At 36.9% G+C, this 18787-nt stretch overlaps 1 protein-coding gene across 1 annotated transcript in view; it reads left to right on the top strand.

Moving 5' to 3' along the window:
• The window catches only part of LOC115217487 (actophorin), a 69548-nt gene extending 55108 nt beyond the window's left edge, over positions 1-14440 (top strand). The window contains exons 3-4 of the mRNA XM_029787197.2: positions 5801-5930; positions 11926-14440. Coding sequence (XP_029643057.1) covers positions 5801-5930; positions 11926-12088 — 293 coding nt within the window. The 3' untranslated portion in view covers positions 12089-14440. The remainder of the gene's footprint in view (positions 1-5800; positions 5931-11925) is intronic.
• Positions 14441-18787: the final 4347 nt, after the last annotated feature.

The following is an 18787-nucleotide window of genomic DNA, read 5'->3' as shown; positions in this document are numbered from 1 at the left end:
TGATGATTAAATCTTCCGAATCAGATGTTTTCTGATGTAAACTTTAATATGAAACATTGTTGCATTGATGAAGAAATCTCATTGATTCTAGAATTTAGGATTTTAATTAGAAATAAAATACCTTTTCTTATCTGGTAAGTGTATTTTGTTAGTATTATTATTAGAGCATAATAATTTTATACATTGACATAAATTGACTTACATAGTAGTTAGTGCACTATATAACATACAGATTGTACTACATGTGTGCGTGTCTGTACATATATATTTGTGAGTTCATCATCATCATCTTGTTCCATTTAATGTTTATCTTCCGACAGAATATCTGCTTTGGCATGGTTTCTGCAACTGGTTAACATTCTTAATGTCAACCTCTTTTACAGGGTATACTGGGTGCTTTTTTTCATGGCATCAGCATCAGGGAGCTTACCAAGTAACTTGCAGGGCAAGATCCCTAACCTAAGGTGAATGATAGTATTGAGTGAGGTGGCTTTGTGCTACTTGTGCGTGTGTGCACACGCACACAATGTCCTGGGTATGACATTAACTCAAGCATTCTGATTCTGTCAAATGTAATGCTTATATATTCACATTATTTTGAATTATTCATGCATTATCTTGCAGCTTTGAAACTTCAGCGATGTGATTGGCACTATAATGCCATTATAGTGTAGGTATAAAAGGCCAGACCTGGCCAATTTGGACATAAAACCAAAAGAATATTTGGGCTGGATATGGCCGGTTTAAATGCTAAATGGTTGAACTACATCCAGTGGTGAGGCTCCAGTTCTGGAGTTGAGCGGGGTGTGGAGTCACATCTTGATTAACTGTTATTCCCAAGTCCATTCTGAACAAGAATAGTAGTGCTTGCCACGGTCTCATTTATAGGTTAACCCGTTAGCATTTAATCCAGCCATTTCTGGCCCAAATATTCTATGTTTTATGTTAAGACTGACCAGATCCAACCCCTCACACCTACCCTACAATGTCAATCTAAAAATATACAAACACACCATTGAAATTTCAAACTGATGAGATAATGCTTGATGATTCCAAAACATTGTGGATAAATAAATATTACATTTCACAAAGAAATCTGAATTCTAAAGGGTTAACTGGCCATATCCGGCCAAAATAGCTAATCTGTTTTATGTTCAAGCTGACTAGATCCAGGCTCTCACACCTACCCTACAATGTTATTCTACATTAAGTAATTACACCATCAAGATCTTGAAGATATGAGATAATGCATGATTAATTCAAATCAATGGGAATCAATAAGCATTATGTTTGATAGAATAATCTGAACACTAAAGGGTTAAATATAATCCCCAGAAGTAGTAGAGGTTTTGACTTTTTTTTTTTTTTGGTAAAGCCCTGGGGAAACACCTCTCTTAGGGGACAGATTATCTAACATAAAGCTTGCAGACAAAATAACAGCAGTCATCTTGCAATGCTTGTCACTGCCAGCAAGAGAATGGCAAAAGTGTTGTGCAAGCTGTTGTCACTTAAATCCAATGACGTACAGATGTCTCTCTTGATTTGGCTATCTGACAAGATGTGGCAACCATTATAGATATATATGTCTGTATGTTTATATATATATATATATACTAGCAGTATCGCCCGGCGTTGCTCAGGTTTGTAAGGGAAATAACTATAAAGCATTTTTAGAGAGTTATAGCCAAAAAATAGCAAAAAGATGGGAAAAAATGATGGTAAATTTTTTTTTTAGTTAAAAATGGTGGAGTTGCGTCCCCTAGACAGTTTGCGGTTTGTGTTTCTGATTCTCGACCCCATGTCGAATTTATCGATTTTTTTCAGAACTGGGGGAACTTTTCAAAATTGTCGCTGCGTTAGTTTTGAATTATGACATTGGGGTATGTGTGTGTCAAGTTTCATCAGAATCGGTTGAAAGCCGTGGTCAGGGTGAGGGTACAAGAAAACAGACACACAGAAACACGCACAGACAAACTGCCGTTTATATAGAGAGATATATATATATATGTGTGTGTGTATGTAGACATGTCTTCTGATATGTATACATGTGTCTGTGTACATATATATATGTACATCTTGGGAAGGTTATATAAAATGCGTCATGATGTATTCAAACAATTTGAGTTGAAGGAAAAGAACAGTAAATAGAACTACATCCCACTACAAAGACACACTTTGCCTGATCCCAGGCAAATTCAAAATCATCAATGCCTCCACTGTAACTTCATAACAAAATCCATACGCGGGCTGAAATTACATTCATGCATCCATTGCAAATAGAAGTAGTGTTTTTGTTTTTCTTTCTCTTTAAGTCCTCTCCTTCACCAACGGGAATAACCATATCTGACATTTGACATGGTTTTTATGGCTGGATGCTTTTGGTAACACCAACCATTCTACTGAGTGTACTGGGTGCTTTTTACATGGCTCCGGCAACAGTAAGGTCACCAAGTAACTTGCAAGACAAGACCCCCTCAGCTGAGTGGAGAGTAGTTTTATAGGGAGTTTTGTGCCAGGTGATGAAAAGATAACGTAACAGGAGGACAGAAACAGGCATCTTGCAGTAGAAACAATACGTGGCTACCCAGGTGGAAAAGGAGAGAAAGTGATAAAAATGTTAGGATATACTTTGGAATTAAATGAAGGGTATATATGTGGTACAGACGGGATTGAGTGGGCAGGTAAGTTCACAAGAGTGCAAAAGGAGAGAAGACAGAGGGGAGGGGAATGCAGTCTGTGGTGAATATGAGTGGATGGGAGGGGTGTTAGGAAGATAGGTAGTGCCAGGGAGAGATTTGTCATGGACAAATTGTTTTCAAGACATAGGTATGAACGACATGCCTTTTAGGCTTCAATTTTACTTAGAAGGAAAGTGTCTTCTCAAGCAGAGCAAATCGTTAATCATCTTTGTTCTTTGTTATCACCTCTGTGGGGCTCAACATCTGAAGCTTATTTTTCAATACTTCTTTCGATGTTTTCCTGAGTCTTTATCTTATATACTCAGGTAAATTTTTGGGGGGTGTGCAGTATAATATGGATGTGTGGTATTTTCTAAACAGAATGTGTGCAGAAAGTTTGTGTGTGTTGTTGTTGTGAATGCATTAATTTAGGCAATATATGCAACAACATATGTAAGATTAACAACTGTTTTTAAGAACCTGCTGTGTCTTTAACTAATGTAGTTTTTACTTCTCTCTTTGTTCATTGAGAAAAGTTACTACTTTACAATTAAGTGTAAATGATTTCTGATAATGTAGGTTCCTGAAGATTGCTCTTAAGATCCAGAAAACAGCCCAGGTTTTTCGTGGCTGGTACCCTCACATCCTTAATCAAGAAAGCCCTACAATCTGGTCAAACCATGCAATTGGGATCAAGTATTTTATTTTGCTCTGCTGACTCTTTATCTCCCCAAAACTGCTACTGATCAAGGTGGCCTGTCAACAACAACCCTAGTCAGGACTAACATCTTGTCCTTCGGGCTGATGCCTATATCTAGCATCTGAACATGTTGTACTCAGCCCATTCTCGATCCTGCAGACCTCCAACCCTGACACCAGCTCAAAGTATCTATGTGACTGTTTATGCCAAACTCATCGAGGGCCATGTCTTAGTAAGTGTCAGAGTAGTTGCCTTTGACAGCGCTGTCCTCCATCTTACCAAAGAGGTCCTGACTGCCCACTGACTCAAACATCTTGAGCTACCTGCAGATCTGAAACTCATACCATCACCTGACCTTCAGTTGCTGTGTATGGCCTTGAGAAAGACATTCTTTCTGCTCTGAGGTCTTTAACTGCCAGTAGCGACAGAGATGTTGGCAGTTTCTGATCCAGTCACCTTAAAGTCTTGCTGTCACCACTCACTGCTGAAGCTGAGTGCATTTACAGGACCCTGGACCCTAATCCCCGAGGCCTCTTCTTTTCAGTTCACTAATTGCTCTCGAGAAGGGCAAGGGCATACTCCCCATTGCTGTGGGCAATGTCTTTCGGAGACTCACAGCCAAAGTCATCTGCAGCTGTGTTGCATTCAAACCAGGTGAGAAACTCAGCCCAGTACAGCTGGATGCTGGCATAGACAGTAGGTGTGAGGGAGCTGCTCATGCCACTAGACTCCGCTCTTAACAAGAGCTCTGGCTGCCTTTAACAAGATTATAAAGCATGGCCTAGATGCCACAGGCTTCCCTTTCCATCTCAAGCTAGTGGGACTAGACCAGCAGGACAATAAAAGGCCAGATGGTATGACATTTTTCCATTCCCTGGCAGTAGGCCCCTTATCGAGGATGTCGAAACTACTGCCAGTGGCAACTTGGTGTTGTCAGCTACTATTGCAGGTGCCACTGTTCATTTGGCTGAGAAAAGCAAACTGTCAAGGTATCAGTCACTCTTCCACAGGTTTATGGCCATGCCTGTGGCAGTTGAGACCTCCGGCATTCTTGGCTTCTGGACCGCTATTGGGCTCGAAATTGCTACCTGCAAATGAGCCCCACAAGTCAGAGTGGCTGTTCCAGCCCATCTTCCTCACTTTCCTCTAGGGCATTTTGTCTGCTGATGCCGTGAGAAATGTTTTTATATTGTCAGCGGCTTACTTACCTGATGGAAATAGCGGGCAAATCTCCCTCCCTCAAGTTGTAACAGCTACTTTGGGAGAGGAATGCCACATTTAAGAAATAACCAAACAAATAAGCATAGTAATATTTCTACACACTAATAAGTACCCCTTAGTTATTGTAACTATTTTATGCTGTTATGGTTTAATGAACAAATGTTTCTACAATGTTGATGATTAAATCTTCCGAATCAGATGTTTTCTGATGTAAACTTTAATATGAAACATTGTAGCATTGATGAATAAATTTCATTAATTCTTGGATTTAAGATATTAAAAATAAAATAAATTTTATAGAAGGTGATGCTTTCATAACTGGTAAATGTATTTTATTAGTATTTTTGTTTATTAGAGTATAATAATTCCATATATTGGTGCAAAATGTTCTTCACAATTGCTGGTGGAACAGATCCAACTTTTGTTCTCATAGAAATATTATTTATCAAATAAACATTAAATTATTTATTTGATGCCATTGCTGTCTGACTGGCTCCTGTACCAGTGGCATGTGAAAAGCACCATTTGAGTGTGGTCATTTCCAATGCCACCTGACTGGACCCCGTCCTGGTAGCACATAAAAAGCACCCACTACATTCTCTGAGTGTTTGGTGTTAAGAAAGGCATCCAGCTGTAGAAACCTTGTCTGATTAGATTGGAGCCTGGTGTAGCTGCCTGGCTTGCCAGTCCTGGGACAAACCATCCAACCCATGCCAGCATGGAAAGCAGATGTTAAACAATGATGACGATGTCTTTGCTGATTCCACTTCACCCTTCCTTCTATGGATTTCTCAATGTGATCAGTTTTTGTAATTTGATTATCTTGTTTTATTGATCTTTAAATGGTCTCCCCATCAACAATGGAACTGGAATTCTTAAATACTAAGTCTTAATTTTCATTTTAATGGAATTATATCCTAAGAATGAGATTTCTAAAAATTTCTCTAAAATACATCAGTGAGTAATTGTTCATGTTGGTATGTTGGTATCAAACTTGGAACTTGTTGATTATTCCATAATATTAAGATTACCTTTTTTTCTTTTTTTTCTCGATGATCTATTAACGATAGTGTGTCGTTATAACTTTTAGGAAACTCAGAGTTTAGATATAGTAGAATGTTCAGCTTTTATATTTCTTCTGTCCAGATTATCTGAAATGTCTTTTCACCAGTTGTTTTCCATTTTATTTTATTTTCTGAAGATAAAACGTACCAAGATTTTGTCGAGAAACTTCAATGTGCTGCTGGAAACCATCAGTGTCGTTATGGAGTTTTTGATATGGAATACAAACATAATGATATGTGTAGACAAAAGTTGGCCTTCTTTTTATGGTAAGTTAAAATTTTTTTTGTCTACAGTTATATATCTGGGATTTATCAAAATGTTTTCCCATAAGTGCTAATCCCTTATTGTAATTCACCAGGACAATCTAGACACAAGCATGACTGTGTGGGTAGGCAGTTTGCTTCTCAACCACATGGTTTTGGGTTCAGTCCCACTGCGTAACACCTTGGACAAGTGTCTTCTGCTACAGTCTTGAGCCAACAGAAGCCCCATAATTGAATTTGGTTGGCAGAAGTTCCCATCATGTGTGTGGAAATGCTTGTGCCTCCTAACAGGTAGGAGGGAATCTATACTTTCTGTAAAAGAAAGGTAAAGGGTAAAGACCCCCTTTGATCATGAATTACCATGGAATTGCACCTAGAAAGTTACCCTCCCAGGCACAAGTTCAGGCGAGGTTGTTTATGGAAGACCAACAGATGCCCATGCATACCAGCCTCCTTTCTCCATACCACCGATGTTATCCAAGGGAAAGGCAAATGCCGATCAAGCTTGGCACTAGTGACGTTGCAACTAATTTCTACAGCTGAGTGAACTGGAGCAACGTGAAATAAAGTGTCTTGCTCAAGAACACAACAAATCCCAGTCCGGGAATTGAAATCAATACCTCATAATTGTGAGCCAACGCTCTAACCACAGAGTTATGTGCTTTATGTTCAATGAATTATCATCATATTATTGCTATCTGAACTTCATACTCTTTACACGTTTAACAGCTATATAACACTCCACACAGGTAACAACAACAAACATTTCTTTAACTTCTGCATACATCATCATACACTCTATACTAATGTTAAACACCTTCCCAACTCAAATTAGTATTCCTTAAAGAATAAACTGTATTTTGATTGACTTGTGTCTGTTTGTGATTTGGAGGAGAATGTTAAAAATATCTGTTAATCATTTAGTACATTACTGCAGGAATGGTTTCGAAGTTTTAAATTCTGTTCCACTCTTTGAAGATGTTTTTTATTGCATCTACCTTTAAATTCACCAAGATGCAGGTTTTTATTATTATTGCTAGTAAGGTGAGGGTTGGCAACGAGTACAGTGAAGAATTCCAGGTAGAGGTTGGGGTCCACCAAGGTTCAGTCCTCAGTCCCCTCCTATTTATCATAGTCCTCCAGGCAATAACAGAGGAATTCAAGACAGGATGCCCAGGGAGCTCTTCTATGCTGATGACCTTGCTCTAATTGCTGAGTCACTATCAGAACTGGAGAAGTTTCAGATGTAGAAACAAGGATTAGAATCGAAGGGCCTTAGAGTCAACCTAGCTAAAACCAAAGTCCTAATAAGTAGGAAGGCAGGCAAATCACAAATCCCTTCAGGTAGATGGCCCTGCTCGATCTGTAGAAAAGGCGCAAGTAGAAACTCTATAAGATGTACCCAGTGTAAACTATGGACACATAAGAGGTGTAGCAATGTCAAAGGAAGGCTAACTAGGAAAATAGTTTTTGTCTGTGGCAGATGCTCAGGAGCAATAAACACTGAAAATGTGCAGAGACCAACTTCTGTCACTTTCCAGGGAGAAAAACTAGAAGTAGTTGATAGCTTCCATTACCTAGGTGACCAAGTCAGTAGCGGGGGAAGGTGCGCTGAAAGTGTAGCTGCTAGAAAAAGAATAGCCTGGACAAAGTTCAGAGAGATCTTACCTCTGCTGGTGACAAAGGGCCTCTCACTCAGAGTAAAAGGTAGACTGTATGATGCATGTGTGCGAACAGCCATGCTACATGGCAGTGAAACATAGGCCATGACTGCTGAGGTCATGCATAAGCTCGCAAGGAGGATCAGGATAGCTGTGTGAAAAAGTGTCACACCTTAGCAGTTGAGGGAACCTGTGGAAGAGATAGACCCGGGAAGACCTGGGATGAAGTTGTGAAGCACGACCTTTGAACATTAGGCCTCACCGAGGCAATGACTAGTGACCGAGACTTTTGGAAATATGCTGTGCTTGAGAAGACCCAGCAAGCCAAATGATACCATAATCTTGTGGCCTATGCCAAGGGTGTAACCAGCCCACTTTTACCTGACAGCGTCCCTGTACATGACCTGCACAGCTCTCACTAGCCATTCATCTATCCCTAGTTTCCTTATTGACCACCAGATAAGGCTTTCTCCATGTCAAGAAAAGCCAGGTACAGAGGTTTATCTTTGACCAGGTATTTCACCTGCAGCTGTCTTACCAGTAATATAGCATCAGTGGTGCTTTTCCCTGGCATGAACCCAAACTGTATCTCATCTAAACTGACTCTCTCCCTAATTAGTTGGGCTCATGCTAGCATGGAAAACGGACGCTAAATGATGATGATGACCCTCTCCGTGACCTTCATTACCTGATCTAACAACTTGATACCTCTGTAATTATTTGTGTCTAAAGCGTCACCTTTTTTCCTATGTAGCAGTTGACTATACTGCTGCTTACACCAGTCATTGGGTATGACTCCTTCGTGTATCACCTGGTTAACTATACGGGTGACTAGGCTATAGCCGACACTGTCAGATATTTTGAGCATCTCTGCAGTGATTCCTGATGGGCCAGGGGCTTTCCCTGTCTTCATACTCTTAATTGCTTTATCTACCAAGGTACTCTCAACTCAGATAGCAGGTCCCTCTGTTGGGTCGAAATTCGGCAGACTCTCTTTCTCCCATTCATTTTCTTTATTCAGCAACCTCTCATAGTGGCATCTCCAAACTTCTCTCTTTGCAGCCTCATCTAGTGCAAGTGAACCATCATCCATCTGTATGTTTAATAATGAGAATTTTCTTTTGGGTGTTTGGACTCTTCTTGGAAAGGACTGTGACCTAATGTCTCTTCAATGGAATTTGAAATGTTTTGAGATGGAACTTATGGGGTTCTAAGTTGCATGACAGAGGATGTAAATTATTTAGTTGCGAAAGAGAGAAAACTTGAGTGACAACCTGAAGGAGGAGATGCTATCCTAGGAGGGAATAATACGAATCCTCACAATAAAGACTGAAGTGTGGGGAAGGAGATCCAAAAAAAAGTTGGGGGAACCATATCAGGAGAAAAGCCGTAAAAGGTATTTTATCTGTTGCGCTCATAGACACTGTGAGGACATATCATTGTTTCTGAGAAATGTGTTAACGATTCTTCTGAAAGTGTTGCAGTATATTTAGTCTGTCAAGAATATACTATGGCAAGCTAGTTGGATACTTTCTTGTTAAAAATTACCCAAGAACCTTCTGCTTTTGCTGTTTTTTTTTTTCGATAAGAGATTTTAAAATGACCCATTTTTCTTTGTTAGTTCTAAAGTAGTTTGTTCTAAAACATTTCCAAGAAAACACTATTCTTATTTCTTTACAAATACATTACTGTCTTTCACTTTGGAATAACAATCTGCCAAATGCAGCCAAAATATTGTGATTTTTCTTTCAATAAATTTAGGATAGTTGTATGGGTTGTGTGAAAGTCAGGTTGAATTACTTCCCTTCGTTCACAAATCTCAGATCAAAACTGAAGGCAGTTTAATTTCAATGGTTGGTGAAATTGTAATTTTGTTTTTTCTTATTTTACAGATTTATTTGTTTTATAAAATGGTTATCATAACATCTGTTAGCTTTTCTAACTCCATAACAGATTTTAAAAATAATCTGGAATTTTATATTTATTCAATTTTTTAACTTTGAAAACTTATTCTTGTAGTTTATCATTACTCGATTGTATATTACAGATTTTTATTTATAATTTCTGTTTTCATTATCATCATCATTGAACATCCATTAAATGGGTTGGCTGGTTTGACAGGAATTGGCAAGCTGGATACCATTCCTAATGCCAACAACTTTAAAGAGTATTCTGGCTACTGACCCTAAATATATTTTATTTGACAGGGTAACGAACAAGGTTATGGAACGAATCAAATTCATTATCAAAGAGTTCATCATCATTGATGATATATATATATTTACATGAACACACACATACATGTGCATGCACCAAGTTTCATCATTTCTGAGCTTCAGTCTATCTTAGATACTAGGACCAAAGCAGAAACCATGTGGTTGGGAAGCAAACTTCTTAACTATGTAACCATGCCAGTGTGCTTATAGATAGATAAGCAGGCAGGTAGCTAGGTAGGTACGTAGGTGATGAGAAAGATTGAGTAGTAAGGGTGCAGAAGTGAGTTGCTTAGGGGATGTGTATGTGTGAAGTAATTTTCTGTATTCGTACCCATTATCATCACCATCATCATCGTTTAACGTCCGTTCTCCATGCTAGCATGGGTTGGACGGTTCAACCGGGGATCTGGGAAGCCAGAAGGCTGCACCAGGCTCCAGTCTTATCTGGCAATGTTTCTACAGCTGGATGCCCTTCCTAACGCCAACCACTCCGTGAGTGTAGTGGGTGCTTTTTACGTGCCACCTGCACAGGTGCCAGGCGAGGCTGGCAACGGCCACGGTCGGATTGGTGTATTTTACGTGCCACCGGCACGGAAGCCAGGCGAGGCGGCGCTGGCATTGGATTTACATTGTCATTTATGTGTAGCTGATATAAAGACAGTATTTCCTATCTGATGTAAAATATAGACTAATTACACTGCTTTTTGTTCTTTAGTCTTTATTGAATTTTAACCATGTATGGAAAATCTTCCTGATAAAATCTCTAAAGTAACAATGTGTATATGTCAAGGAAAACTGCAGTGACATAAACACACAAAGTTACCATTATCAAAAGTTTTTCAAATTTGTTTTCCCATTCTATAAAATGTCAAAAGTGTAAAGTATTTCATTTTTTTTTCAACTGGAGTTGCTGCTCTACTATTTACACCCTGACATAAATAGCATTTTACTATTGAATTCACATTGATTGCAGTGCTGGAGGCGATAACATCAAGTAAACTGTCTTTAGATCTTAACAATATTAAATTAATAGTTCTAATAGAAATATGCAGCACACTAGGAAGTTTAAATTTTTAAAGAGAAAACTTAATATAGTTTACACTCTCGGAGTGGTTGGCGTTAGGAAGGGCATCCAGCTGTAGAAACACTGCCAGATCTGACTGGCCTGGTGCAGCCTTCGGGCTCCCCAGACCCCAGTTGAACCGTCCAACCCATGCTAGCATGGAATGATGATGATGATGAAAACTTAATATAGTTGGTGTTTGGGACTTGTAGTTGCTGGAATAAAGTTTAGCCCCTTATTTCCGCGTTGAAAGCACATTTAAGTCCAAATCTTAAAGTAACAGGAACATTTTTTTTTTTCTTTTAACCTGTGTCAGCAAAGAAAAAAGTATTATTGATCTCTTGAGACTAAAGTATTTCTTGTAAATCTATTTGGTAAAGTAGGAAAGACAGAAATTCAGAATGGATATTAGTTGTAAGCACTGGTCTTATAAGCTCCTGAACATTTCACACTCTTTATACTGAATTCCTGGGCCAAATTTCCCTCCCTAAACTCCAGCATTCCCCACCTCCCACCTAAGTAGAACTGGGCATTTATTGAGTTTTACTAAACGTCACCCAATTTCATGATTCTGTCTGCACTATTATACATGTTCTTATCATTATCTCTCACTTCACAATCATTTTCACATAGAGAATCACTGATTTCCACTATAGTTATCACCTGTTTGTTCTCCTCTCCAGAACTTAATATTTCAGCTGTTTGCTGATCAGTTAATAGCTTTCTCTAGGCCATTCCTGGTGATTTAGATTCACAAAAATCTGTCTATTCATGCAAATACACAGAAATATTTCTCATGTTACATGTAGCCTGTGATTGGCCAGAAGGTCGCTGAGTAATTTATGTATAAATTCGGCTACTTAGAGCAACAATCAATAGTTCAGCCTTTATTATTCAAAAGGTTAATCACAGTTCTATGTTGTGCTACAAACTACTAATGGTACATTTTTTTCCAAATTTTAATAAAGACCCTAGCGGTTAATCTTTTGTGCTATTTGGCTTCTTTTAAACGTAAACTTTTGTTTTTCTTTTTTTTTTTTTTTTCCTTTTTTTTTTAGGAGTCCAGAGTGTGCTACAATAAAACAGAAAATGATATATACAAGCAGTAAGGCTTGTCTCAAGTCAAAACTTCAGGGAGTTGGTGTTGAAATTCAAGCAACAGATGATTCTGAATTGGAACAGACAGTTGTTTTAGAGAAGTGTCGTGACAAATCACAATGATATTCATGGCCTGAACTCTTCCAACCACCTTCAGCACAAATTGTCTTCTACTTATTATTTTTTTTATATTTTCTTTGATCTAAATTTTAATGTAAACTTGCTGCCATAACTGCAAAATACCAAAACTATTTAGACTCCTACTACAAGAATTTTAACTTTCTATTTCAACAATTCATTGATTCATTTGAAAAAATGTTACTGGTGCCTTTGAACTACTGGCAATGTCGACACAATGAGTTACCAATACCAAAAAACCTCCTGGTGGAAAACTCATTGCAATTATTTCAGGATAATAACAGCAACCACAATGATAGCAATACTGGCACAGATATACGAATTTGTAGATTAGTTAAACAATTAATTGTATTTGGTAAATTGTTTGAAAGCAAATCAACATGTTTCTTGATTAAGAGATACAATGCTGAAAAAAATAAAAAAAATTCACTTATTTAAAAGTCTTCTTGATATTTTCTCAATAAATTTGAAATTTTTCTTTAGACTTAAGAGAATATATTAACTTTGTGAAAGAGGTTAAAATTACAGATTTAATAAATAATAAATATTTGTTTGGGTTTAATGACAAACTACGCAATAAGTCTATCTTTTATAAGGAATAATATTTAAATTAATTACAATTTTAACGATGAAGATATGTACATATTTGGAATAATTATCTTGACTTATCTAAATTAATATTTTATTGTTGTAACAGAACAAAACAAAAAAAAGACAAACACTGAATTTCTGCTTAAGCCAAGAATGTTGACTTCTGTGTTTGTGTAGAGAATGAAGCAAAATGTTGCTTGTTATTCTGTTAGATCTACTGTTAGATGTTAATTTCAGGGACTTGTTTATTTACATAAAATGTTTAAATGTTATACATATATTTGACACATTGAAATAACAGTTGAATATCTCTCTTGTTAAATTTCCTTGTTGAAAGTTTGTTGGTGGTGAAGGTATTAATGATACTATATACCTATGGCTGTTATTACATCTTACTAGCTTGTCAACAGCAATACCATACTCTTCACGGCCCACCGGCCTGGTATTGTTGTATGTCAAATCAATTCCTTATTTAATTCGTTCGCCATATGAAATATGATAAACTTATTCAAGACTTATTGTAGGTAAAACAATCCAACTCATTTTCTAAATATGTGCCTTCCTCACTTAAAATCTTTATAATTATTTCAATATAAATCATGTGAAGACAAGACTGGTGTTGTTACTTTGTACTATAAAATTGCTTGCATAAAACTCCAAAATAAAATCTGCAACAATCCACAAGTATGTTTAGTTTAATGGAACTTTTCAGACTTTTTATAGTTGATGTTGTCTATTGTTTGCGTTAACCACAATTATTACAACTTGTTCTGCATTAATACTTTTGTGTTAAGAATTTTGTGTAATATTTAAAAACAGAAGACATACTGTTTGTTTTGTTTTGTTTTAACTAAACTATTTGCCTCTCAATCAGTAGAATTATGTAAATCATCTGCCCCTTTCCCACTTCCTTCATAGAATGGTTTGTTTGGAAATACAGGCTTGAGATCTTCTAAAGTAGAATTTATTTCCTTTTAGGAATCTTGTAATTTTGAAGTGAGATTTGAAGTAAAGGAGAAATTCTCTCTTACAGTTTAGATGTACTCTCATCTGGAATGGTGTCCACCGGACTAATTCTTTGCCATATTTAGTGTTAGCCCAATATAGTTTAAATTCCACTCGGGTTGACTTTGCTTGTCATCACTTTGAGTCGAAGGCATGGGGCAATAAAACAGGTACCTGTTATATACTGGGGTTTATTGAGTTGCATTAATTCCTCATTGACAAGAAATCAATATGTCATATCTTTGAATTAGTTTTATTTCATTTTTACTCCAAATTATTGTTTAGGAATTCAAACTGTTGTGAAAACTTTCTGGAAACAACAATTTCTTAAAAACTCTGGGGCTTCAAATTGAGTTTGATTTTTTTTTTTTTTTTTTTTTTTTAACCAAATTTTGAAGGCTATAAACAATAGGTGCATTTTAAGAGAAGAAAATAAAAACTAGTTGTGCAGTTCTGCCTTTGTTGTTGGTAACTCAAATTATTTCTGTTTCTCTTGAGATAAACTTGAATGGAGTTGGAAGAATAATTTACTGCATTCATTTTTGTCTGTTAGGCCAAAGATTTTCAAATTTTAATCCGAAATTTCATTGCTTTCCTCATGGATCACCAGTAATATCTAAGAGGAACTATTTCATTGCATTGCTTCTGAATTCAGTGCAAAAAATATTTGAATAAATAAAATAAACTGAATATGAATAAAATATTTTAACTTCTTTGTTTAAATAAAGTTTTTTTTATTTGCTTGTTTATTTTTATGTTACTTTTGTATTTTCTGTTTCTATATTGGAACAGACACCTCTATATTATAATAGGATGGACTCCTATATATACTTTGCCTTCTGACAAAATTTGTATTGTGCTAAATCAAAGAAAGAATTATTTTGTAATACCATTTAAAATATTTTGTCATTTAAATGCTTAATATTAAGCTAATTCATAATATTGCTTTTAGCATTGAGGAATATCACTTTTACAGCTGACTTAGGCCTGGTTTAAATTTATCCTTTCAGGGTCGATTACATAAGTACCAGTTATGCACTGGGGTCGATATAATCGACTTAATCTCTGTGTCTATCCTTGTTTGTCCCCACTGTGGGTAGTGAAGAAATAGGTAATCTTATGGGTTATTTCTGAAAACTATCCAAAAAGCCTGAAAGCGCAGCCTCTGTTTTGACTGTATTGGAAGATAGTTGCTCATTTCTATTCATTGAAAAGTGAAGTAAGTTGGAACACAATGACTACTTAATGCACTTCATATATACACTTATATATACTTTATGCACAAATTTATAGACTCTCCCTTTTTACCTTACTCTCTTTTTCTCTCCTTTTTCTTTTGCTCTTCACTTTTCCCATCAACTAATCATGTGAAAGCATTACAGATGGGCAAAAGCTCTGCATTTCACTCACCACCACCTCCCCTATTTACTATGACGTTACTACCATTGAACCCCCATAAAACATCTCCAGCTGGTTTATTCAGTGTATTTCTCGCACCCAATATTTATTGCAAACAGGGGATAACTCCTGCTGCCCTGGCTTCAAGACCACCAGACCACATGGTTTCAATCTATTGGATCTCCTCAGTGGTAGGTACTCCACCACCTCCCCTATTTACTATGGCGGTACTACCATTTAACTCCCATAAAACATCTCCAGCTGGTTTATTCAGTGTACTTCTCCCACCCGATATTTGTTGCTAACGGGAGATAACTCCTGCCGACCTTGCTTCAAGACCACCAGACCACATGGTGGTTTCAATCGATTGGCTCTCTTCAGTGGTAGGTACTCAATGTCAAGCATAGCAGTTTACATCGCAATATATAGAAAATACAGTGTTATACAATCATTGATTTTGTAACTAGGAAACTAGTCTATTTGAAAACCTCTGTTCAAGATAGAAGCAATATACAAACCAAAAAGTATTGCTTATAAATCCTTAAAAATGTTTTAGCCTGAAGGCCGCGGTCACTTTAATGTGGCTGTCCTCTAAGAGATGGTGATACTACCATTTAACCCCAGGAAGATATCTCCTCCAGCTAGTTTTTTTTTTAAGGTGCTTTTTGCACCCAATATTTAATGCAACTGGGAGATAACTCCTGCTACATATACACACATATATATATATATATTTACACACACACACACACGATATATATATATATAAAAATTAGAAAAAAAACACCTTTTATCAATTCAAAATGCACAATTAAATTACACCATCTAGAAAATTACATATAATAGAAATATTAAAAATAATATACCGATGATTACGTAAATTGCAAAATAATAATAATAACGTATATATATATACATACATAACATCCATTTTTCCATGCTAGCCAGGCTTGGACAGGAATTCATTTTGGGGCAGAATTTTATGGCTAGATGATCTTCCTGGTGCCAATGCTCACCTGTTTTTCAAGTAAGGGATATATTTTTATTCCTCAGGTCTTCACAAACCGAGAAGAGACTGATTCTAATGTCAACAATGAATATAGACATTGAGTATTTCATTCCTATGGTGACCAGAGAGTATCATTTACATGTGCACTCACACACATATACTATAATGGGCTTTCTACAGTTTCCATCAGCCAAATTCACTGTCAAGGGATTGATCAGCCCAGAGCCATAATAGAGAAACTTGCCCAAGATTTGGCTCAAAATTCAACCCCAAATCATATGGCTGGAAAGCTAACTTTTTTACCATACCCATTCCTATAGATATATAAATATATATTCATCATTTCTGGCATGGGTTGGACAGTGTGACCAGAGCTGTGTGTGGTGGGGGGGGGGGGGGGCTGCACCAGTCACCAGTCTGATTTGGCATAGTTTTTATGGCTGGATGCCCTTCCTAATGCCAACCACTTTACAGAGTGTGCTGGGTGCATTTATGTAGCAACGCACAAGTGCTTTATACCACCAGAAGGATCGGTCTTATCACTTCTGCTGCAGAGTACAGTCAGGTGCCATATCCATACTTATATATATGTGTGTGCGTATATATATGTGTGTGTGTATTTAGATATATATATATATAGTGGTTAGGGTAGCGGACTTCCAGTCGTAGGATCATGGTTTCGATTTTCAGGCTGGGCGTTGTGTTTATTGAGCGAAAACATCTAAAGCTCCCTGGCAGGGATGGTGGTGATCCCTGCTGTACTCTTTCACCACAACTTTCTCTCACTCTTCTGTTGGCCGGCTCGTTTAGCCAGAGGGGTGGCGTCATTTGAAGGCTAAAACAATGCGAAGTGCATTGTTACCAGCGATGTGTAGCAACATCTGATAGCCTGGTCGGTCACAGTGATATATACAGATGTATATATATATATATATATATATATACACATATATATATATACACACACACACATATATATATATATACACACATACATATATATATATATACACACATATATATATATATATATACACATATATATATATACACACACACATATATATATATATATATATTTACATATATATATATTATATTATATATATATATAATTATCTGTCTCCTATCTTTTCTATTGTCAAACAATATTACTCCTGCGTTCGCTACCTTACCTTGTCTGGCCTAACAGCCCTCCATGGTTGTTTCCGTTTGGTTTGTTATATCTCCACTGTCCTGTTTTTGTTACCAACTTTGACCCTCTGCAAATCCCAAGTTTTATTTTGGTTCATGGAGTCTTGCTTTGTGTTTGGTGGGATTGGAAAGGAATTCTGTATTATGAGCTTCTCCCAAGTAACCAGACAATTAATTGTGAGAAATACTGCACACAACTGGACGAGTTAAAAGCAGCAATTCAAGAGAGACGCCCAGAATTGGCCAACAGGAAGGGTGTTGTTTTCCAACATGATAATGCAAGACCGCACGTTTCTTTGGGAACTAGAGGAAAATTGCTGTAGCTTGGCTGGGATGTGTTACCCCACCCTCCATATTCACCGGATATTGCTCCATCGGATTTCCACTTATTCAGGTCTCTGCAGAATAGTCTTAATAGTAAAAATTTCAATTACTTGGATGACATAAAAAGATACCTTGATGAATTCTTTACCATGAAACCACCTCAATTCTGGGAAAAGGGTATTTTCAAGTTAAAGGAAAGACGGAGACGCATTGTGCAACAAAATGGTTCATATTTGGTTAATTTAAAATGTAATGGCAAGTATTTATTGACCTTTTTCTTTCTTTTAAAAATCGGTACAAACTTTCCAGACAACCCAATATTATTTATATTATTATATGATTGAATGCAACACATCCATTTCCAAGTAAATTTATCTTAATAATTTTGATGCAACTCTACCTTGTACTGTTCTCTCTCTCTTCTCTAATTCTTTTTTTCTCCCCTTCACCATTTTCTGTCTGTCTGTCTGCCTCTCCCTCTTCTTTACTCTCTTGTTGTTCCCACATGACCATCATTCATCTTTCTTTTCCTCACGTGATCATCTTTCTTTTCCTTCAGTCTGTTGCACAGACCAGATGCATTCTTATCTGTCTCCTATCTTTTCTCTTGTTAAAGAACATTCCTCTAGCATTCGCTACCTTACCTCATCTGTTTTTGTTCTTTGTTTTCGTTCGGTTTCCTTGTATGTCTCCACTGTCCTGTTTTTGTTACCAACTTTGACCCTCTGCAAATCCCAAATTTTATTTTGGTTCGCGGGAGCAACTGCTTTTCAAAGCCTCATATTGTTGTTAATTGCTCAAAATGTGGAGTAGATGAACAGCCGACAACAGATGAGGGGTCGTTCTTTATGTTACTTGTCTTGTTTTCCATTTGCTTCTCTCGTTGTTTGTCTTCGTATTTCATGTTTACATTTTGTGATGCCCTGTACCCATATATGCATATATATATATATTCACAGATATGTAAGTATGTATGTATTGATTGATTCTAGTTTCAGCTCATGAGCTGTGGCCATGCTGGGGCACCGCCATTATATATGCATATATATATATATTATTTATATTGTTATGTGATTGAACGCCATGCATTCATTTCCAAGTAGGTTTATCTATCTCTATATATATATAAGTATATGTATGAGAAATTATGACAAACACAAGTT

Source organism: Octopus sinensis, linkage group LG11 (genome assembly GCF_006345805.1).
Source record: "Octopus sinensis linkage group LG11, ASM634580v1, whole genome shotgun sequence".
NCBI lineage: Eukaryota > Metazoa > Mollusca > Cephalopoda > Octopoda > Octopodidae > Octopus > Octopus sinensis.
Note: the sequence above shows the minus strand (reverse complement) of the source record. Positions and strands in the feature narration are given on the sequence as shown.